This window comes from Manis pentadactyla, chromosome 4 (assembly GCF_030020395.1).
Source record: "Manis pentadactyla isolate mManPen7 chromosome 4, mManPen7.hap1, whole genome shotgun sequence".
NCBI lineage: Eukaryota > Metazoa > Chordata > Mammalia > Pholidota > Manidae > Manis > Manis pentadactyla.
Window position 1 is genome coordinate 134,833,922 of NC_080022.1, and position 24,577 is coordinate 134,858,498.

The following is a 24,577-nucleotide window of genomic DNA, read 5'->3' on the forward strand; positions in this document are numbered from 1 at the left end:
ACAGGCATTTTATATCTACAACTTAGATTCTACCACCAATATTTTAACTGTATTTACTTTATCATATATTGATCTGGTCATCTATCCATCGATCCATTTTATTGTTTGTGTTGAGAGGAAAAACTTTTCCTTTTCCAACTTGGATTCAGTGTCTGGGGGTTTTCAGATTAACTGACAAGAGACAGAGTAAGGGGAAAATACAAGGTTTATTTACACATGAATGTAGGAGTACTCAGTGATGTAAATTGCCCCTCTACTAAATTTGACAAAAAACGGAGTGGGAGTACTGGGGTTCCTAGGGGAAAGTACTGAGGGTCTGTTGGTCTATATGATGCTAATTGACAGCTGACTTTGCCCTTTCTGGTGCTAAGGGTCAGTCCTCTCCCAATCCAGAAACTCCGTGAGGTGGGGGTCAGTGGCAGCTGTACTTTCAGGAGGCTCTACTTAAGGTTACAGAGCATTTCTGTGGCTGCTGATTATTCAGATGCTTTCAGTTTAAAGTAATTTTTATATCACTTTGATAGATTTGAAGTTAAATTGTAGATGTCAGTATACTTCTCCCAGTGTTTACATCTTTATCTTTTGAGGCAAAATTTACATATGAATGCACAAATCTTAAATATGCATTTACTGAGTTATTTATATATTAACTGAAACTTCTAGCAAGACAGCATTTACATCACTCCAGAAGGCCCTCTCCTGGGTCTTCCCAGCAAACCCCTAGCCCTTCCTTTTTGAGCCTCACCATGTTTTCCTAATTCTCAGATACTGCTGGTTATGATATTTAACAGCAGCTTTTGGTGTTCATATCTCTTATAAGCTACACTGTGACTTAAGAAATGGGAAAATGTGAAATAATGTATCCCAGATTTAAGAATATGTGTGATATATTCCTTGGAGCCTTGGAGTAGCTACCAAGTAAAGAACTCCCAGAGTGTGTAACTGGGGTCTTCCTTAATTTAGTGTACAGCCAAGCTAATTAACTTTTCTGTATGAGAATAACTCTTGTCAATTTTATATAATCATTATTTTCTACTAAGTCACCTATGTTTACATAGTATCACAAAGAGAAATTACAGTTGGAAACAACATAGGTTTTTAAAAAATCAATGCTTAAGTAGTTTGATGGTTTGTCTTTAAGCTTTAGTTTTTTAATCACTTACTCTCTAGTTTACTTTTCCCCCAAAAGAATGAAAGTCTGATTTAGCCTCTGGCCCCATCTGCCTATAACTTCCCAGCTTGCCTTTATTTCTGCAGATTCAAGCCAGGCAGTGTGAGCTCCCACTTAAGGATCCAAGCCCCTATCATTATCCTAGTGTCCTGCCAAAGTTTTTGTTAAAGACGCTCAGCATTTCCTTTATCATGAGAGAGCAAAGTCTTTCACATTTACGCCCCGTGTAATTGGAAGGGAAATCCTGTTCAGAGTGTAATATTCATGTTGACTTTCCGTATTAGAATCAAAATTCATGAAACAGGTGTCTTTGATGAGGAAATTATTCTGTTCTCTAAACCTTCTTTTTAAAGAATAATCTGTTTACATTCTGTTACTCTCTAACTACTGGTTAAAGTAAGTTTTTCTCCTTTTAAGTATATTTGAATATAGTGTAACAGTTGTAAAGCACTGGTTGCTTCACATCAGTTTTCTATCAGGATGAGACAGACTTCTTTTGTTAAGGGATTTTATCATATGCAAATACTGCATTAAGTTCTGATGACTAAGCCAACCCTGGATTTAGAGCAGATTCTTCCTGTGAATAACATATATTTTTTAAAGTTTTAAGATAATCAAATCAATAGAATTGCTTCAATATCTAAGACAGCCCAGAAATAGATCCTATAAATATAGTCAGCTGATCTTTGACAGGATCAAAGGCAATACCATGGAGCAAAGATAGGTTCTTTAACAAATGATGCTGGAACAACTGAACATCCACATGCCCAAAAAAAGGAAAAAAGAAGCTAGACGTAGGCCTTACACCTTTCACAAAAGGTACTAAGAATGGATTATAGACAGAAATGTAAAACAAAAAACTATGAAACTCCTAAAAGATAACACAGGAGAAAACCTAGATGACCTTGGGTATGGTGATGCCTTTTTAGGTACACCACCAGAGATATGATCTGTGAAAGAAATAATCTATAAGCTGGATTTCATTAAAATTAAAAACTTCTGTGAAGACAATGCCAAGAGAATGAGAAGATAAGCAACAGATGAGAAAAAGTATTTTCAAAAAGATCTGATAAAGGACTGTTACACAAAAATACACAGATAATTCTTAAAACTCAACAATTATTTTAAAAAAGCATTAAAAAATGGGCCAAAGACCTTAATAGACACCTCACCAAAGAAATGTACAGACAGCAAAAGAGCATACAAAAAGTGCTGACATCACAAATCATCACAACTACACACTTAATAGAACAGCCAAAATCTGAAACTCTGACAACAGATGCTGATGAGGATGTGGAGCAACAGGAATTCTCATTCATTGCTAGTGGGAATGCAAAATGGTGCAGCCACTTTGGAAGACAGTGTGGTAGTTTCTTATAAAACTAAACATACTCTTACTATGTGATCCAGCCATCACATTCCTTGGTGATTACCAACGAGTTGAAAACTATGTCCACACAAAAGCATGCACACAGTATTCATAGCAGCTTTGTTCATAATTGCCAAAACTTGGAAGCAACCAGGATGTCCTTCAGTAGATGAATGGATGAATACCTCCAGATGATAGAGTATTATTCAGCACAGAAAAGAAATGAGATATCAAGCCATGAAAAGACATGAAGGAACCTTAAATGCATATTAGTAAGTGAGAGAAGCAATCTGAAAAGGCTGTATGCTGTATGATTCCAACTATATAACATTCTGGAAAAGGCAAAACTATAGAGCCAATGAATTGATCAGTGGTTGCCAGGAAGGTGGTGGCAGGGAGGGGAGATGAATAGACAGACACAGAATTATAGGGCAGTGCAAACACTGTATGCTACTGATAATAGATATGTCATTATTGATTTGTCCAAACCCATAGAATGTACAATACCCCAAGTGAACCCTAATGTAAACTATGAACTTTGGGTGATTATGATGTGTCAGTGTAGGTTCATCCTTGATTTTTTTAAAAAGTACTATTTTGGTAAATGGTGCAGATAATTGAGGGGCATGTGTGGGGCAGGAGGTATATAGGAAATCTCTATACCTTCCTCTCAATTTTGGTAAACCTAAAACTACTTTAAAAAAAAACAGTATTCTTAAAAAAATAGCAGAGGCAAGCAACAGTGTGGTATACTTGAAGAACCATTGGGTTTTCAAAAAGAAATCTTATTCTTTCTTGTCCCATCTCTACCACACTAACCTCTAAAATGATAAACCTATATGACCCTAGGTCAGACAGTCGCTTCTTTAGACCTCAGTTTGCTTTTCTAATGGTTCTTTTTTTAGCTGTTCTCAAGTCTTAAAACTGGAAATGTTTAGATTATTGTAGCTGTGTCTCAATGATAGCTATGTTATGGGGGGAAAGCATAAAATCTACTTGTAAATAGGAGGTTCAAACCTTCTAGGCAAATATGCCAGAAAAGGGAACTAACATTTATGCAAATGTCATGTCCATCCATCTTTGCAGTAGCCCTCTATTTCCATTTATTTGTCACATTATCCCCAGGTTGACAAGCCCTCGTATTAGAATGATAGAGGACTTGAACCCAAGCCTGTTGCAATCACGAAATCTCTGCTCCTCCCAGTAAGCCGCTTTCTAACAAAACAGAGTTACTTTTCACATGGAGGTTATCTAAAGCAAGAACTTTAGACAAAGGGTGTTTTTGAAGCTGGACTGAACTCAATGTTATAAATATTCAGAGAGAATTAAAAAACTGTATCTGGGTGAGGGTTTTCTCGTTGGGTATATACACATGGTCCAGAAGGATTCAAAGATCCCAGGACTGATCACGTATTAATGATCTGTTTCACTGCTGCTTAACACGTGTTTCTTACGTTTTAGTTTTGGATGGCATTCCCCTTTTGAGAAGCCAGTGAAAGCTATAGACTTCTCTAGGAAATGCAGATAACTTCAGGTTAGAAATTCCTGGTCTTTTATGTCCAAATGTACTGCAGCAGACACACAGTGCCCTATCCAGCAGGCTCCTCATTTTGTTCTCTGTTAACCTTGCATTCCTGTCACATAGACCAACAGTGACGCAAGCAGCCACTCATAGCGCAGAGCTACTTCATGGATAGATTGTGGTTTGTTGGTGGAAATGAAGTCAGGTTCTCCTTGTACTCCTCAGTCTTTGAGGTCTGTCTTGTTTTCCTCTCTGAGGATTTTTGTAACTGATTTTCTTTGAGAGAAGTCTGCTGAACTTCCTTTCTGGTTCCCTTGCCCCCTTACTTTTGCAAGCTGCTATTATTTCCTCTCCTTCCATCTGGGACAGATGTGCCATTTCCCTTATATTCCTTTGATCTTGCTCCCTCTTTCATATTCAAATCAGAGGTTACCTTTTTTTTTTTATTAACTTCTGTTCGTATCTTCATCATCATCATTATTGGTCATCTTCATAGCTGTTACCTCTACTGCCATTTACTTTTGGCCAACTGCAATACTGTTCACATGCATTATCTCAGTCCTCTGAAATAACTTCCACCCATTTTGTAGGAGTATAAACTGAAGGTCAGAGCGCTAAGTAACTTGCCCAAAGCCCCCAGACTAGCAAGTGGTGGAGATGATTTGATTCTAGGTAGGTCTTTTGGACAACATAAACCCATGTTCTTAACCACTGTAGATTATAAAGTAATTAATAGTTTAGTAATTCAAAATATGTTATGTATAGTGGATGAACAGTTGAGTGGACAGTGGTATTTATTGAATACTAATTATGTGCTTTAGATAAATGGGTTTTTTTTCTTCATAACAACCTGTACATTAGAGACTATTACCCCATGTTAAGATGGAGAATATAAGGCTCATCACCTCCCCTCTTGGGAGTTCAACAGTAAGGTAATGGAGTACATCTATCCTTGAAGCAATATTTTCCAGAGCAAAGTTACCTTAGGGCTGAAATTTGTGAAATGTAGCAGAGATCATAAGCAGTTGTTGAAGTACAGCCCAGTAAGCGTGACAAGCAGGGGAAAAATGCTTTAAGGACACACTGAAGCATGTCCAATTGAGAGGAGTTGGCAGAGAAACCACAGAGGCAAACGAAGCTGAAAATAAGAATAGTAACTGTTTTTGAGACAAGTCATCAGCCTAAAGGAGGGGCTCATGTCTTAACATTATAAAAATATATCTATTTGAAACCAATAGCCAACATCATGATTAGTCTCAAAACACTTAAGTATTTTGAATAAAGTTAAGAACAAAACAGAAAACCACTGTCACAGCTATTAAGAAATTATACTTGAATAAAATAAAAATTCTTTCCCAGGGTACATCCCATCTACTTTATCAATACCTCCTGCAGCTCTCTACCTCTCTGGTTATTTCTGTCATGTCCTAGTCCCTGGTTGCTGGTTCCTGGAATAAACTAACTTTCTCCTGCTTTGGGCCTGAATGCCGTGCCCCGAGATCCTCCCTTGCCCGTCCTGTTCACCTTTCAGGAGGCTCTTCCCTCACTGGCGCATCTGCAGTGAGTTTACCTCTGCCCTTCTCTTCCCAGTCTCCTCCTCATTTCCCTTGTAGCATTCCTCAGATCCTGTAACCATCTTGTATTTTATCTCTCTCGTAAACTTGAGCTCCAAAGAACATGGACTTTGTTCAAAGCTCTGAATGCTGGGAAGAATGATGGACACATGGATTTTGATTTGTAAATACTTGTTGAATGAATAAATATCTTGGTACCAGTGGTAGCCAGATAGAAAATATAAAGACATTAATGACAGAAACAAAAAACTATAAAGAGCCTAGGAATGACCTAACAAAACACGTGTAGGACCTCTGTTAATTTATTCAGTGCTATTTAGCAGCAACTTCTATGCTAGAGACACTGATTTCACAGATGAGTAAGACAGACATGGTCCTTGCTTGTTTTGAACTTAGAAAAATACAAAATTTACCTGAAAGAGGTGAAGATATGATTTCTTCTAAAAATAGCATGTATATTAATATTATTTAACTCAAAATTCTACTTGTTGCTTTTTATTTGGGGGTGTAGGAGATGGGGGAGGCATAGCAGAACAATGTAGTTGAAGTTTTTCTAAAAAGAAAAACCTCAGAGACTACTGGATTGGTGTTTTTTTAAAGAAAGACAGTGATGGGTGTTCTAATTAGTCTTATTTCAAAGCTACTGTAATATGATATTACTGGCTTTGGAATAGGCCATAAGTATGAGAAGTAAGTATAAGAAAAAGATAACATTTCAAATCACTGGGGAGTGAGGGTCTTTGTCACCTTTGATATTGGGATATGGGCTAAATCATTTGGGGGGAAAATTAGATTAAATCTTTATCTCAAACCATAATTTTTTTCCAGACTGATTAAAGATTTGTCAAAAGTGAAACCATCAAACCTGGATGAAAATACTTACAGATAGATTTAATAATATAGATGATATAAAAATGAGAATATAGATGGATGGATCTAATCTTGGTAGGAAAGGCCTTGTTAAACATTAATAGCAGGCAGAAACCTTAAAAAAAAAAGTTTGGTAGTTGAATGCCTAAGATTCAAAACTTCTAAGTGGCAAAACAAAGAAAGGGACTATTTGTAGTATAACAATAAGCTTAACATAAAATATGCTTATAAACTATATGCTTATAAACTAGTATGTCGTTTTATCTAGAATCATCAAGTATAGAAAGGATCTAGTATAATTCCTACACAGGCTCAGGGAAGATAACTTCTTTACTCAAAGCCCTACAGCTAGTTGCCCAGTAGGCTCCCTTTGCTCAGCCCTCTGTGGTCAACGTTGTAGGTACCTGGGTGCAAGAGAATGAAGAAGATAATGCAACTAGTAAACCTATTGAAAATTTGAGTTGTGGACGTTCAAATATAATTCCAAGAAAGGGTAAGAATTTGTTAGAAAAATTAGATTTTCAAGCCTTAGATAAAATGGGCTTAGAGGATTATTAGTTGTCCATGTGTTTAATAACATTTTTGAGCTTCTGAGATTTTTTTTTAAGATAATCTAATTAGACATCAAAATTTTAATTTTAATCCAAATTGAGATTTTATTGATTGTTCAGATGGGTTTGCTTTGAACAGATCTTTGGGAGCCTTAAACATTTGAGCAGAAAGGCCATAATTTAGATATTACTCTACACCTGGCAACTCATCTGAATTTTAAGCTTTGTGCTGAGTAGAAATAAAAAGCAATCTTCGAAAAGGGCCAACTTTTTTTGTAAATATAAATCATACAAAGTGATGGCATTTGTCCCGGTTCATAACAAAAGTCATTGTGTTCATTCATTTTCTCTACAAATTACATAGTGGCCATGTGTCAGCACTGTGCAAGGTTATATGGATTAAGCAGAGACCAGTGCAAATAAACACATACAAATAAACAGACAGGGTCTTAGTCCTTACCTTGGGGAGCCCAGAATTTGAGGCCAGCAGTCAGCATGGGCATGTTGAATAAGGTGTGTTCAAGGTTCTACACAGGCGGGAACCGTCATTGCCTGGTTCGAGGGATGAGCTGGGAAAGCTTTCTTTGAAGATGAGTATCAGTAACCACTGGGTATCCCAGAGTTTATTCAGTTCCTTTAGATTAAATTATCTCAGTTGGTTTGGGAATTCTGTTTCTGGTGCTGAGGAATTTCTTCATGAACTTTTCTAATAAATTTCATTTGGGCTGAACCTCTAACTGGAAGAAAAAAAGAAGTGTCGTGAACATTTTCCTGTGTCTTACTGGCATCTACCAAAGAAATAATTGGGTTTATTTAATACCAGTTGAAAAATAATTTTCTAACTGCTGCCCATAGTTTTTTTCCCCTACTTCTGCTCTATTTTCTACTAACTCATTGCAACTCAGTGTACTTTCTTCAGTTTTATGATCTTGCAATGTATGTGCTATCCTTTCTTTAAAGCAGCTTGTGTTAACTCTTTCTTTCAGGGGTGAATCAGGTGCTGGGAAGACAGAAAATACTAAGAAAGTCATTCAGTACCTTGCTCATGTTGCTTCTTCACATAAAGGACGAAAGGACCATAATATTCCTGTAAGTTTTTGTTCTGTTGTTTTATTAACTCTTAGGTTTATCCTTTTATAATTTCAGAAACAAGAATAAGGAAGCAGATCTGCTCAGTGTTGCTGTAACTGATAGCTCCCTTGTCTCCACCACTCAAGAAGGGAGCAAGTTGGTCAGGAAATTGCTATTAACTAGTTACGCTAGCAGAGCAGACTAGAATTATAGTCGTGGCTTGAAGCCTAATTTCTTACAAAAATATTTGGTGAGAATTGGTAAAAATTGATGAGCAGTGCTTATGAATTCTTCTTATTTTCCAGCAAAGAAGATCCTCAGATATTTTTAGCTGTTCTTTCTGAACTTGTAGCTTATTAACATTGCCCACAGCAGCCCAGGGGAGAACAGACATTTGGGGAGAGTTGATGATAGAAAGGGAATAGTAGTATGCAAGTCAATTATCCTCAATTTGTAGATATGCAGAAGTGACAGTTAATGCAGCCTGAGGAAATGCCGCCAAACCAGCTTTCACAGTCCTAAACTACACAGTGACTTGGTGCTTTGGATGTGGCTTGCTACTAGGGAAAGACCCAAACCTGCTAACATTTGCATTTGTCTGTTTATAACAAACAGCAGGAATCGCCTAAACCAGTGAAACACCAGGCAAGTGCTTTTCTTTATGCTTCTTAGTCTTGAATGTTTGCACTAATTTCTGTCTCTAGATTGAGTCTGTACTAGAAACAAATACTGTTTGTTCTGAGTGAGATGTATTATGAAAAAAGGATTTAATTTTGAAAATGTGTTAGAGGCTTATTCTTTTGTGAGAAGCAGCATGCCATTTTGCTTTTTATTTGTTTTCTAGATGAATTTTAATATTTATTTACTCTTTTATCATGACATTGAATCACATGTTTATGAAACCTATAAAGTCAGGGTTCACAGGTCAAATACTAGGTGTTTGAATTACTACATAGAAACCTAGCTTTGTGCCATGCATTAATGACATACATACATTTTTAAATTTAGGACCGCAGCTTTAAAAGTTGTACCTTTTAGGTTAACAGATTTCTAATCTGTTAAAGTTTTATGGCCTATATGTGTTTTAACCTAAAGGCCTCATTGTGTTTAATGTCTAAAGTTAGAATTATTTTATCCAGGGCAAGTATTGGAGGAGGGTTATTCTTCCTAATTATCAGACACTCACCTTTTAGCTCCACAGTGCACAGCATGGACGAACCATGAACCAGAGCATTTCCCACTACCTGGGAAGAGTGGGAGGGCAGAGCTGAGCCAGGTCCCTTGCATAGCGTGGGCCGTACTTGGACTTGATCCTTTGCCTAGCATTGGAGCAGTTTTGGTTTGTCTCTCTTCCACAAGCATAATGATTTAAGCAAGAAATGATAATGTTGAGTTACAGAAATGATCTCATAATATAAAGAAGCTATCATAAGTATCTAAAGGAATATTCCTAGATACTGAGATTTTCAGATATCTATCTCAAAATTCTTAGATTCTCAGGCACCAAAGCTTTATTATACTTACAGAGGCCCATGATATTCATTTGCTCCTTTAGCTGCAGATCAGACAATTGATGCAAACTGGGAGGGTTAATGAACTAGTCATTATCTTATAAGATATTTTAAAGCTCTCTGCCAGTTAAAGAAAGAATCTCTAGACCAGAAACCAGCTTTTCTTTGTGTTTTAGAGGTACATGCTAAATGACCTTTTGATATGTACTTAGATCACTGGTGAAACTTAATTAACTTACAGATTTAGATTTTCCAAAGCCTCTGTGGGACACATAAATCATTTCTGTTAACATTTTGTTTCGATGTCATTTTAAACAACAGAGTGGATCCCTGTTGTATGTGAGTAGCATGCCTACCCCTAGATTTTGCTGTGGGTCAAATCAATCCCTGGGAAGCAAGTTCTCTCAGAGAAGGCAACAGCTTCTCTGAGCGGTGCCTCCCTGTCCCTGTTGATTTGCATGTCGTCTTACTGCATGTGTCCACTCTGCACAGTCTCCGTGCTGCTTTTCCCAAGTTATTTTAGTAGCAGTCTAGTCAAGTAGTAACTATGTTTATGTTTTCAGAAACATGAGAAGAGCATTGGTTCTCAATCACTTTTCTTCCCCAGCACACTTAAGGAATATATGAAACTCACAAGTGGTAGGGAATGGTCACACCCTGGAGAGGGTCATATCAAGAAACTCTTCTCTGCCCGCACTTCCTTCCCTCTCCTGGGGTATCCCTATTCATGACTTCCTCGTCTCTTTTAAAGAATGACTGTTATAAAGTAATAGTTATAATGTTGAAAGTCTATACTTTGCATGGACAACATTTCTTTCGATATCACTGGTTTGTGAATTTGCATTGCACTTTATAGGCAAAATCCACTCAGGTTCCCAGGAACCGTTTGTTTAAATTTCTAGCATTTTATCACTAGGTAGTATGAATTATAAGAACAAAAGAAGGCATTTCTAGGCTCCTGATTTTGTTGAGTCTTTTATTTATTTGTCTATTTGCATTTTTTTTTGAAACAGTTCTGTTGAGGTTTAATTCACATACCATAAAATTCACCCATTTAAAATGTAAGTTCAGTTTTTTGTTTGTTTTTTTGTTTGGTATATTCACAGTTATGCAGTTACCACTACAGTCAATTTTAGAACATTTTCATCATCCCAAAAGAAACCCTATACCCATTAGGAATCATCTTCTGTTTCTTCCCAGTCCCTGGAAATCATGGACTACTTCTGTCTGTCTGAATTTGAATTTGCCTATTTGTGATGTTTTATATGGGTGGAACCATACGATATGTGGTTCTCTGCAACTGTTCTTTCACCAATCGTAATATTTTTGAGGTTCATCCATGTTATAGCATGTTTTAGTACTCCATTCCTTTTTATAACCAAATAATATTCATTATATTAAATACATCCCATTTTGTTTAGCCTTTTCATCAGTTGATGGACATTTGGATTGTTTCTACTTTCTGGTCATTTTGAATAACGCCACAATGAATATTTGCATATGGGTTTTTGTGTGGACATGTTTTCAGTTCTCTTGGGTATATCCTTAGGAGTAGAATTTCTGGGTCAGGGTAACTTTCTGTTTACATTTTGAGGAACTGCCAAACTGTTTTTCAAAGTGACTGTCCCATCTTACATCTCCAGCAGCAGTTTATAAGGGTGCCCACTGTCCCCATTTCTCACCCACCTTTGTCTTTATCTCTTTATTACAACCGTCCTGTATCCTTTATCACATACAGCAGTGTGACAAGATTAGTCTTTCATGTTTACCTTTAAAACAGAATCTTCATTATGGAAACATGAACAAATATAAATTGATTTTCAAAATTAAGGCCATAATATTTAAGCAGTGAATGTTAAAAAAAAAAGTTTACCTACAAACTTCTGGTGTGCTCTTCATAATAAAATTGAGTCTTAGTTGACTTTATCTGTAACCAAATGGAAGTACAGGATTGGCGCCATCCTCCCTATCATGGTTGCTGCTGCAGATCCCCAGAGCCTGTGCACAGTGCAGTGTCAGAGCAGATTTGAAACCACTAATTTCTAAAACCCGACCATCCCCTAAGAATGCCTCCTTCAGGCTGGCCCACCTACCGCACTGACTTTGGAGTCCTCCACATCCAGACGGCAGCTTCAGGGTGACTTTGGATCTACTGGTCTAAACCGCCTTGAACTAAGGTGGTGGTTCAAAAAGGCAGTAGTCCACAAGTACCAAGTACAGACATTCGAGCCTGTGGCTGAGGTGAACATCTTGCTCTCAACATGGTGGTTAGTTGCTACTGCTTGCTTTAATATTCACTGGTGGGCCGTGGGCCACCTGCAGCTTTGCCCGGTCAGGCCCACGAGTGCAGCAGGATCCCAGCCCGCATCAGGGCACCGAAGTGCCCAAGTCTACAGTTCTTATGGAGATTATGAGGACTGTTCCCCAATCTTATTGCCATCTTTGGCTCACCACCATCCTCTTTCCAAATACGACTGGAACGTTTTAGGGCCTCTGATTATACATTCATTCAGCCAACATTCACAGAGCGTCAGTTTGACCTGACACTGATTGAGCGAAGTAGAGGAGATAGAGCCAGTTACTTTAAGCCAACAAAAGAAAGAATAGAATCAGTAGATCGCACATACATAAACATACCCACACACACACCCACACACTAAGGAAAAAAGAATCAATAAACTTGACCCAAAGAATCCTTGTGGCCATGTCTAGGGAATATTGAAATCAGGATATGCAGTACTTGTACCTCTCAGTTAGGAAAGTATTTTAAAGGTAGATTATTATTTTAAGTATTTTTATTGTGATTTGGCGGGATAATGTGTAATTTTAAGGAATCCGTATTCAAATTACTTTGATCTAACAGGTGTGTAGTGTAAAGGTAATGTCCCACTTATCAAAAGTCAGTGCTTTTCTCCATTCTGATCACACAGATTGAGGGATATAAAAATGATTCGAGAGCCCCAACAACTGTTGCAGAGCCAGCACCCCACGATGTCACTGCAGGGCGTTAGTCCCAGGCACACTGATGGCAGTGACATCTGACCTCGAGCAGAAAGGCAGGCTTCTAAGACAGGATGATAACTTCATTCTTCATGATGATTCTCAGTCATTAAAAGTGTCCAGGATACCACGTTTAAGAAGTTTTGGTAGTATGTGTTTAGAATTAGTATCAGAAATAATCTGATTTTGAAGTCAGTAACTGGAAGATTCACTCCATGGGGAGCATATATATTATCTAGGGCCCAGAAAGTGAGTTGGTGCTGGGGTTTCTTAGGTTCTGAGAACTGGTTGCTAAGACTGGCTGCTGGCTGATTTCGATTGAAAACAGTTGTAGACTCGTTAAGACCTATGAAAACCTGGGCAACCCAGATAAACACTACAGAGTAGACATATGAGGAGCCTGTCTCCTCACTGTGTCATGGGTCATGCATCTCTGGAACACCTCCACACCCTTTCAGCTTACTGAAGAAGTCCAAACCAAGGTTAGATGCTGACACCATATGTATGGCATGTATGTGTTTTTGGATTTGATGGTAAATGCATCATATAGCAACTGGCCATTCATTTTAAAATATTATGCGAGGTTCCTCATATTCCATATTCCTTTTTTGCTTAGAGAATCACATGTATTAGTTGTTTTTATTCTTTTCTTTAGGTCTAGAATACTATGGGTGTTTTAAAATATAGGGGTAAGATTTGTGTTTGGAAAAAGCAGATTTATCTAAACCATAGCAATATAATTCTGAAATTACATCCAAGGAACACAACATCACTTTCTAGTGCTTCTCATGGCCAGAAATGGCATCATCCTTTCTCACACAGCTTTATGTTGTGTTTCATGATTAAGGCACATACTAATATACATACATCTTTTGTGTGTAGAACCTGGTAGCCTCATTTGCATGTAAGTAAAGACACTGAGTAAAGCATACATTATACTTAATACTCTATATTTAGCCTTTTAAATTTGAGCAAGAATTCAGCAGCATCACCATCTTTGCTATCTCTGAAAGTGGAGCTGAGGATATTGCCCTGTCTGTGTCGTTAAGATAATTATGTGAAACCCTTAGAAAAATGGCAAGCTTATTTCAATACAGGAGTAATTATTAGAATTTGCTGCCTTAAATCTTTGGAACAAAGTACAGTAGATACAAATAGAAGTGTAAGTATTAATATGTTCTTAATTGAAGTACCATGTTAAATTTTCATTTTAGGAAAACCAGTTTGTTTCATATTCAAAATTCTCCACCTAATTTATGTGCCCTGCCTTCAAATTGATCTTCTCTGTTCACTGTGACATGCTGTTTTTGTGATTACTTTATAGATGCTAATTTTTTTCCCTTTAGTAGAGCCTATTATGACCAAGAATAAAGCCAGAAAGGTGGCCGGATGCTTGCAAGATGAAAGAACTGAGAAAAAGAGGCAGTTTTGTTTTGTTTTTTCCCTGAGGATTGGAGTTAAAGACATTAGATTAACATACATCTGCTTTTATTTATTTGTGTGTGTATGTGTGTGTGTAATGTCTTTTAGGGGGAACTTGAACGGCAGCTTTTGCAAGCAAATCCAATTCTGGAATCATTTGGAAATGCGAAGACTGTGAAAAATGATAACTCATCTCGTTTTGTAAGTTTAAAAGCACCAGAAACTTATAATTCCTCAGATTTCTAGTTTAAATGTCTACAGTGATTAAGCAAATACTTTTCTTCCTATATTTTAGGGAGAGGCTAATAAAAACAGTATAGAACACTATTGTGCAATAGAGATATAATTCTAAATTTTCTAGTAGCTACATTTCAAGAAGAAAAAATGTGAAAGTAATTTTAATCATATATGTTATATATATAAGTATATAATTATATTATTGTTTGACATGTAATTATATAACCTGGACTTTTTTCTTTACCTTTTCTTGGGGATGATATATAATACATGTTATGGGGTTGGCATGGAGATTAAATGAGATGCATGTTGAGTACTTAACATAGTACTGGGCATAGTAAATGCTCAGCAGATGAGGTTAGTATTCAATGTAGTAAATTGTCCTTTTCATACCCTGCTGTTTCTATGGGATACAGACTTCAGAATAATTTGTCACTACTATTACTTCTCTTAAAAATTCTTCTCAGTTGTTCAACTATCTTAACTGGTTGAAAGGTTTACCTTCTCCCTCAGTTTGCCTGAGGCTATCATCCTAAGTGATACTGTATCAGTGGTACATTTTGGACACTGCCCTCCCCATTCCAGCTGCTCAGAATTGACACTTCAGTGGCAAATCTTCTCCAAACCCATATGCAACAAAATGGACATTTCTTCAGTAAATATTTTCCCTGGATTATAATCATCAAGATTCAATGACCCATTTCACAGTTGAATTGGAGAGGGTCTTCAATTTCAGCTATTTCTATTTAAATCATTTAATTAATTATATGTTTTTTCCTCCCTCTGATATTAAAAGTATTTGTAAAAGTCAAGAAGACCAGAATAAAAGGCACTTAATTCTAATGATTCCTTACTGGATAATTTTTGGGACTCTAATATCATGGTGACATACTTTTTTACTCTGAGAGTGTAAAATCATGTCGATTTTCTGATGGTATGGTTTCTGTGCTTAGTGGAAGCCACCGGAGTCGGGATCACAGAGGACCCGGTAAATACACAGTAGCTAGATAGCCCTCTCTTTGTCTGCTAGGACCACCCTATCAGAGTACCCCAGCCTAGGGACCTTAAACAACAGGCATTTATTTTCTTAAAATTAGAGGCCTGAAGTCTGAGATTAGGTGTTGGCAGGGTTGGTTTCTTCTGGGGCCTCACTTGGCTGACAGATGGCCATCGTCTTCACCTGGTCTTCCTTCTGTGCATCTGTGTCCTGATCTTCTCATAAGGACAACAGTTGTATTGGATTAGGGCCCTTCCTAGTGACCTCATTTTAACTCAACTACCTCTGTAAAAACCCTATCTCTAAATATAGTCATGTTCTGAGTTACTGGGGATCAGGACGTCAACATATGAAGGATGGGGCTTGGGGGTGCACAGTTCAGTCCAAAACTCCCTCTGAAGTAGTTTAAATGGAAGAGGCTTTCCAAGTTATGTAAGAAATAGAGATCTGTTTGCTTGGAATGTTTAGTCTTAGTAAGATAAAATTTGAAGATTTCACTTAATCCAGGTTCATTTCATAATTATTTTAGCTTTTTACATACAAAGTAAACAATGTGCCTGTGTTTCAGTAGGAAGCATGGCTGTGACTTTGGATTTATGCACCATCTGGGGAAACTGAGCTTCATTTATGGAGTTTCTTTCATTCTTTGGATCATCAGCATTGAGCCTGAGCCACAATTAAATCTTACATTCTTTCTGCTGAAAGCCCTATGTTTTGTGGCTGTGTCATGGGATAGAAGACACAGTGAGCTACCAACTCTGGTATGTGAATCTCCATGAAGATTTTCAAGGACTTCATAGTGGAAAATGTTTTACTTTACCACATAAATCAGGTTACCAGCCTATTCTGATTCCCTCCACCCCCACCCTTAAACCACACTTTAAATTCAGGAGAAACTGTTTTGTGCCCACTTGTCACATTTTTGTCTAGAGAAGATAAATTCCAACTAATCAATCATTTATGTCCTTTGGTGAAGAATGTAGTGATTGTATTACTAAGTGGTAAGGATTTGTCTACCTGCCAGGGTTTTCTTGTTTGTGACAGATAGAAGCATAATTCTGTGTTAGTTATGTATTGCTATGTAACAAATTACCCTAAAACCTAGTGACTTAAAACATTTATTATCTCAGAGCTTCTGTGTGGTGTGTGGTTCTGGCTTAGCGTCTCTCATGAGGTTATCGTTAAGATGTTGGCTAGAGCTACAGTCCTCTGAAAGCTTAATGAGGCTGGAGGATCTTCTTCCAAGGTTACTCTGGTAGCTTTTGGCAAGAGACCTCAGTTCCTCGCCTGAGGCCTCTCTCCACAGGGATGCTGGCTCATGACATGGCAGCTGGCGTCCCCCAGAGCGAGCGATCCAAGGAACAGCAAGACAGAAGCCACTCAGTGTTTGCTAATGACCCCCCACCCCTTGGAAATCATATACCATCCCTTTGATGTATTCTTCTGTCACACAGACCAACCCTAATACAGGTTGGGAGAGGACCACATACAAACATGAATACCAGAAGATGGGGATTATTGAAGCCATCTTGGAAGTTGGGATACCACAAGTCATTAGAGTTCTGCATTGACATACACAAGTTATAATCAGTAATTTGCATTACTCTAGATGAGTTGTTCTCAGTTGGGACCCCCAGGGGACATTTGGTAGTATCTGGAGACATTTTCAGTTGTTCAACTGGGGCGATGGGTAGTGGTGTGCATCTGGCATCCAGTGGGTAGAGGCCAGGGATACTGAGCATTCTTTAATGTACAGGATAGGCCCCACCGTAAAGAATGATCTAGCCCAAAATGTCAGTTAAGTCAAAGTTGAGAAACCTGCTGTAGCTTTTTCCTTGAAATTATAGTCTAAATTAAGGTGAGCACTTTTTGAAATTTACCTGCAAAGCAATTATTATGCATGTGTCTCCTTAATGCTTTGTTATTTACACATACTATTCCAAGGTTGATATAAATAATTCTGGTAGGAACTTGTTTTACATTCTATTGGCAAGAGGAATGTATTAAGATTGATTCTGGTAAGACTCACCCATCCAGTCTAAAATCTCAGCAAACCCTGTTTCAGCTGAAGTTCCACCTTCCAAAGTGCTTTTACTACTGTATGAACTTACATACTTACAATAATCTTCAAGTATGCTCAATCTAGTGTATTAAAGGCTGATCTTTTTAGAAAAAAAGATTTTTGACTAAAGCAAAGTTCAAATAAAGGTATCTTTAAATTGTTGTCACTTGGGCTTCAATTCTTAGAAAGTCAACTTTGTATTGGTATGTATAGTATTTTTAAAAAAATAGTTTAGTAGCTAGCTACTATTGTCATAAGGCATTAACTACACAATACTCCAGTAGTTGGTTTTAATGGTTCCATAAAAAATAGTGAAATAATTAATTCCATTGATTAACTAATGTTCAATCTCTTAAGCAGCCCCCTGTGGGTGTTGCCCCCACTTTGGTTCTCAGGGGGTTAGAGAGTAGCCAATGTAGACTCAATTTTAATTAAATTTTATATAATTTAGATTTTTTTGTTGTTGGGCAATTAAATTAATTATCAAGCAGTTAATTATTAATTATTAAGTTAATTATTCTTTGCCAGGCACTATCCTGCTTAAGTGTTCTCTCCATTTGGATGTCTAATAGATTTCTCAAATTTAACACACACCAATAGGAACTTTTTCTTTTCCACTGAAAATTGTTTCTTAAGTCTTACATCAGTATCTGGTACCATCAAATTGCTCAGTTGCTAAAACATAAGAAAAAAATCTATGAAAACAAAATATTGTTGACTCTTGAACAACCAGGGGGTTAGGGGCACCTATCCACAGCACAATAAAAAATCCAAGTATAACTTTCGACTTCCTAAAAACTTAACTACTAATAACCTACTGTTGACCAGAAGCCTTATTTGTAACATGAATAGTTGATGAACTCTTACTTTGTGTATGTATTATATACTGCATTTCTTATAATAAAGTAAACTAGAGAAAGGAAATTTTTTTTTAAGTTGTCACAAATCTCCAGGGTTTTTTCCCAATGTATTTATTGAAAAAAATCTGTGTATAAGTGGAACCATGCAGTTCAAACCCATGTTGTTCAAGGGTCAACTGTGCCCAGCAATAATCCTTGATTCAGCCTTTTCTCGTGGCTCATGTTCAGACCAGGAATGAATCCTGTCAGTTACACTTCAAGAGTGTATTTCAAATCTGTCCACATTTCTCCTCCTGCTCCTAAACACCTAGGTAGTCTAAAATTCTATCTGAGGAAGTTACCTCTGATACTCTCTATCACAGTGTCCTGCTTACCACAATCTGTAGTTAATGACTCTGCTTGTTTATAATCTCTCTCTCCTGCTAGAATGTAAGATCTCTGACAGGTGTTTGTGGAATCTCCTTGGTTAAAATGTGGTTGCCTGCTTAAAGCTAGACATTCTTCGAGGCCCTGGGAATATATCAGTGGGCAAAACAGAAGTCCCTAGCTTCATAGAGATCATGTTCATTTGATTTTTAACTTTAGTGTATTTTAAGCAACATGCCATAGTACACAGTTGAGCCCAGGGAGGATATTGCATGTGCTGACCCTCTGAGTTTATTCATGCCCCAATTCTCAAAGTATGGGCAAAAGATATGTGGGAGCTGATGGCTCCATGAACAGGGCAGGCCTTGGGTTGGGATTGGTGTTATACATCATACTGGAAGAGTAATGTGATGTTAAAAAATGAGTTGCTTGTAGAGTGGAATTTCATGTAGTCATCATTTACAAGCCACATGCTTGCGGTGAAAATATTTGAAACTATAAACTCCCTAAGATTTAGAATCCATTTGTTTCCATTTCTTTGATCTGATATAGACGAGTAATTTCCTGAAGAATATCTTTTCTTTCAAAGATGCTAACATATGGTTTGTATTAAAGGGGATTCTTTAGGAGAGCATTACCCTTATGAAAATAATCATTCACAGTTAGTCCAGTTCTCTGTTTATGGAAAAGTAAAATGCATTCCAGATGGAGATTTATGTAAAATGAATATCTTGTAATGTAACTTTAAAAACAGGGACTTCAATTTCAAAATTATTGTATCAGCAGTTACATCTTCCCTCAGAAGTTCTAGTTGGAATCACTTTCTGTGTTTGTGCAAATCTTTTTTTTTTGCAAAAATCTTTTACGTCAGTTTGGCAATTCCCAATTCTATGTACCTTTTGATAGATAATTAGCCTCCAATAGTTAGAGCTACATAGAGACTGTAAGAACCCTCCCTACCAGACTGAAAGCAAGCCAGAAGTCTGTCCCCTCACAAATATCTATTAGCACACAGATTCTAAAACCAGTAAATTGAATGCAATCCCTGCTCTGTCTTTAGTACTCTCGCCTAACCTAACCTTAAGATTTACTGAGGTGAACGTGAGTGTCAGAGACAGAATATGGTCTGCAGCAGGCAACCAACACCTTCCCAGTCAGTGGCTGCACACAGCCATGTGAGAATCAGGCCCTGGTGTCTTCCCAGTGCGCCATCCTCTGGGGCTTTATAGAGTCTGCACACCTCTTCACACCAGAGCGTGGGGTGTCTGTACATTTCCCGTCAGTTCATGTCTCATAATGCCACTCATTTTACCCCAGGAATTTCTGATATCCATTATAAGAAATAACAAGGCCACTTAGTTCACATGAAAATGCATTTTTCTGACTAACAAAGCTTCTGGGGTAGTTTGGAGATAAAGATAGCTGAACCATTTAAAAAAGCCACCTGGCCTTTGGAGTTGATCCTAGCTAATTACTCTGAGTATGAGTTTTCCCATTTAGGGCAAATAGCTGCCTCCAGAATGGTGATTTTTAGTGGAGTAAACTAACATACATACATAGCACACTTATGCTGAAGTTTTTAAAGTAAATACCAGATTTTATAACAACTTTAATACCAAATTAGGGAAGAGAAAAATATTTTTTGAGGATGATACAAATACATAGATCATAACTACCCCCAGAAGTTCCAGAAAATCTGTATGGATTCAGAAGGAATAGAATTCTTTAAATAAGATCACTTCCTTATTTTCTTGAGAGTATTAAAATATCCAAGTTGTCCTATTGCACCTCTTAAGTGAAATTCTTAATTTCTCTTTTACATAGCAGAGAGGATTCTAGTTGTCTTTGCGGTTCAGAACTCTTAGAGTAAGTGTATAGTCTCAGTTGCTCCTGGAGTGGTACTCAACATGTGCATGGCCTGGCATCAGAATGCATTCCCTGTAATTAGTACCTTATGTGCTTGTCCTGTTTTTGTTTTTTTCTTTATTTTTATCAGTAAAGTTCTGGTTGAATATTCTGAGTACCGTAATGTGATCTATGTGGGATTAAATATGGAGTGGGCATTTCCACCAGTTTCTTCACATACTGTTTACAAGATTAGAAGACCCACTTAAAACTCTGCTTGTTTTCCACTTTATTCTAGATTTGTATTTTAATAAAAATGTTGATTCTGAAAGTATGTATTATAAATGTGAGGGAAAAGCTTTTTAACTTACAGTTTTATTCCCTTCCCTATCCCCCACCCCAAGACTGTAGTGATTCACATCTCATGGCCTGCTGCTTACATGATTTGCGAGGATATCCAATGTTAAGGGGAATATTTAATCCTAGACTGTTTGGGGATAGTCACTGATGTATTTCCTTTTGGTTCTGAAATTTCACTTTGTTGTGTTGTCAGACTGCTTGGATAGATCTTGTAAAATAGCTGAATGTGAATGTCACTTGACCATAGAGTTGATAATTTTCAACTTTATAAGTTTTTTTTGTTTTGTTAAAGTGTTTTCAAAATAGAATTCTAGTGTTCTGTCTTGTAACCAAGATTTATTACAATATAGGTTTGAGCTGCATGGGCCCACTTATAAATATATTGAAAAAATTTTTGTAGATTTGTGATAATTTGAAAAAAACATTTTCTTTTCTCTAGGTTTCTTGTAGGAATACAGTATACAATACATGTAACATATAAAATATGCGTGAATTGACTTTATGTTACAGTAAGGCTTCCTGTCAGCAGTAGGCTACTAGTAGTTAAGTTTTGTGGGAGTCAAAAGTTGTACATGGATTTTCAACTGCATGGGGATCAGTGCTCCTAACTCCTGAATTGTTCAAGGGTCAACTATATGTTGTTTTCAGAGATACTGGTTTCTTTGGGGTATGTATAGACGCAGGAATGGGAGAGGGTTTGGAGGAACATCCCAGTCCACTCTACCTCCTTCCCATACTATGGCTTCTACAGTTCCATCCCTTTCCTCATTCTGTCCTCTTCTTTCCTTACTCTTTGCCTGGCCCTTTTCATTTAGCCAAAAGACATTTCTTTGGCACTAGCTATAATGGCTAGCGCAACAGTGGACACCAGTTATGGGAAGGAAATTTGGCTAGGGAACGGATGAGAGAATAAGATGTTGTATGTTGGTGACTTTGCTTGTTTATCCAAGTAAGTCACCACATGTCTAAATTATTTTGGGACATTTCTTTTTAGGTTACCTGTTCAGAAAGCCAGAATCTTTATTTTCTCCCATTTCTCCTTTGAATCCACTTTCCTTACCTACGTTATAATTTCCCATGGAGAGAAAAATAAATTCACTAAATAAAAGATTCACTTTTATTTTAGAGTTATTACAGTTTAAAGTTATCAGTATAATAACTTTGTCATATAGCTCAAATAAAGAATGTTTTTCATTTAATGAATCGTGAACTTTCAATTTGGGGTAGCAAGGGAAAAGGGAATAGCGTTAAGAAGTTGAAAGCTTAAAACCATGTGGATGTATACATAATAAAGAAGTTAGACATGTCGAGGCTAGAAGTTAATATTACTATATAACAGATGTTTAAGTGAAATATTTCTTTCACTGAGTATTAGGTGATACCATGTGATTTTGATTGGCCTTTCTGCAGTGTTAAAATGGAAGCTGGAGGAAGTAATTGTTTGAGCAGTTATGCTAGCAATATATTCTTTGCAGCTTTGAAATAATAACATTGTCTTTCAACTACTGGCTCTTGAATTTTAAAGTAGCAACATTTTATTAACTCAGGTATTGTGTAGATGATAACAGCTGTTTATAAAGTTTGTAAAGAATTTAACTCTCAATAAAACATCAGGGCCTGATTTTAGTTTTTGAGTCTCTTTTTTGATCAGTTCTAACTATTCATAAGGACTGATGGTTTTTTAACTTAATTCTTGCTTAGGGGCCTTACAAAGAATGAAGACAAATTTTCTTATTTTTAAAATAAAGTAAAACTCATAATTATAAGTTCATTGGACCATTTTATAAATCTAATATTAATTATGGGGTATTAGTGACATTTTTTTCTATATCTTGAAACATTTTGCTATTTCATTATCTTAGGAATTAGCTCATCAGTACATATCAATTATTCCCAACAATGTTAAAAAAAGAGACTAAAGTACTCAGAAGAATGGCACTGCACAGAAGGATGCTGTAATAGTGGGTATTGCATCATCCTTCAATTTCTCCCATTTTATGGTATTGCCCAAAGTATTTCATTACCTTTCAAGGAGGTGTGAAGAAGACTGAAGACACCAATTTGTAGTCTCCTTTTTTAGGGTCCAGTTACCATGGTTCAATAGTTGAAAAGTCAAAAGTTTTCATCTTCTACTCATAATCGCAGACAGAAGAGTGATAGAGGAAAAACATTTCACAGATACTTGGTGAATCAAGATAAATGCAGAGAAGCACATAGACTCGAATGGTGTTGTGGGGAAACTGGTTCTGTACATGAAGTCTCAGATTGGGTCTTCAGATGGTAATATCCTAGAATTTTATCATGCTCAAAAGCAATGTATTTTTAAGGACAGAAAGGAAATAAGGCATTAGCATCCACTTAGTCATGCAGTCGAAAGGACTTCCTTAGTATTTTGTGACAAGAATCTGGACCATCTATTTTGTTAGACAGACATGTGACCATGTTCTTTTGTCTCGTATGATGTTTGTAAACCAAAATATATGTGGTATGGTTTATAAGTGGGCCGATGCTGAAGGCAGATGTGTATGCAAAAGTCACTACAGTGAAATAGATGATGTAGAAATTCATTGGATTGACTGTTCTAGTTAGTGCTTGTAAATCTAAAAATTAAAGTGTTTTATAATTATGCACCAAAAAAGGTCTTCCTCTCTTTAACAAAATTATGAGCTGTCAGAGGTTTTACATAGTCTCCCAAGTATTGCATTCTGACAATGCAAGGGCAGCAATAAATGAGAATCTGTTTGCAGAAGAGAATAAAGGTGCCTGAAGTTGCCACTTCAATGCACTGTTAGCCCAAAATGTTATCTCTTGAAAATACTGACTTTTTTTCCTTAGAACTTAGAGGTCAAAATCAGATTGCACTGTATCAAGGACTAGTACTCTTTGTAGTAGTTTCATTTAAGGAGAACTTTAAAATAAACAAGCACAGAACTTCCCTTTAAATTGCCATTTACCTTGAAGCAAATGTTCAATAAACTGTAAGGCTTCTCAGTTCCAAGGGCACTTTGTGTGACCCCTCCTGTTCACTCTGAGAAGCCTTCCTCTGTGTTCCTGGAGTGCCTTGTAGTCCTTTGGAAGTGCCCATCCAACATTGTTCTTTGGGTGTTGAAAACAGCCTCAGGTTCTGCTGAAGTTTGGGGGCATTAGGTCAGCATCTAATGCCGTAATTATATTGTTTGTGGGAAATGGTTATCTGTATAAAAATAATACTATACAAGGAGAGCATGTCTTAAAAGGAGGAAATTTTTTTCTTCGATTAAAAAAAAAAAATCCAAACAAAACCACTCCCGGCCATAAAACAAAACAAACCAAGCAAGCAAAATATCGTTTTTTGTTACTCTTAATTAACAAGTTCTCTATAGAAGAAAAATGCCAAATGTTCAACTAGCAGATGCTTAAAGATAGATTTGCATTGTGGTCTCCAGTGGAATTTAAATTGTTGCCTCATTAAGTTTGGTGGTCTAAGATCGGCTTTTACATTACAGGGCACTGCGGGTATTGGTAAATGACACCATCCTAATTTCCCAGGGATATTCCCATTTCATACATTCTGTTTCTGTTGTCCACATACACTCAGTTGTAAATGTTAGGCCCATGTCCAGAGGTTTTTTGGTCTAGCCAGTGTTTTGATAATTTATGATGTCATGAGTGGTTTGTTGTGCATGACTTTGTGAGAGGTGGTGGGAGGCCACTTGCCACAAATGCCTTTGCTTCTTATAGGAATCCTGCGTCTCACCTTCCCCCGAACACTTTGGGGTTGATGGCATTTGAAGAACACCCTTAGTGGAA

At 37.1% G+C, this 24,577-nt stretch overlaps 1 protein-coding gene across 8 annotated transcripts in view; it reads left to right on the forward strand.

Moving 5' to 3' along the window:
- Positions 1 to 24,577, forward strand: part of MYH10 (myosin heavy chain 10) — a 159,642-nt gene that overhangs the window by 46,097 nt on the left and 88,968 nt on the right. For 6 of the 8 annotated variants that reach the window (XM_057500888.1, XM_036896173.2, XM_036896172.2 and 3 more), the window contains 3 exons: positions 8,044 to 8,146; positions 8,744 to 8,773; positions 14,170 to 14,262. In XM_057500888.1, the coding sequence (XP_057356871.1) occupies positions 8,044 to 8,146; positions 8,744 to 8,773; positions 14,170 to 14,262 (226 nt within the window). The remainder of the gene's footprint in view (positions 1 to 8,043; positions 8,147 to 8,743; positions 8,774 to 14,169; positions 14,263 to 24,577) is intronic. The other 2 variants (XM_036896169.2, XM_036896171.2) reach the window with 1 other exon arrangement.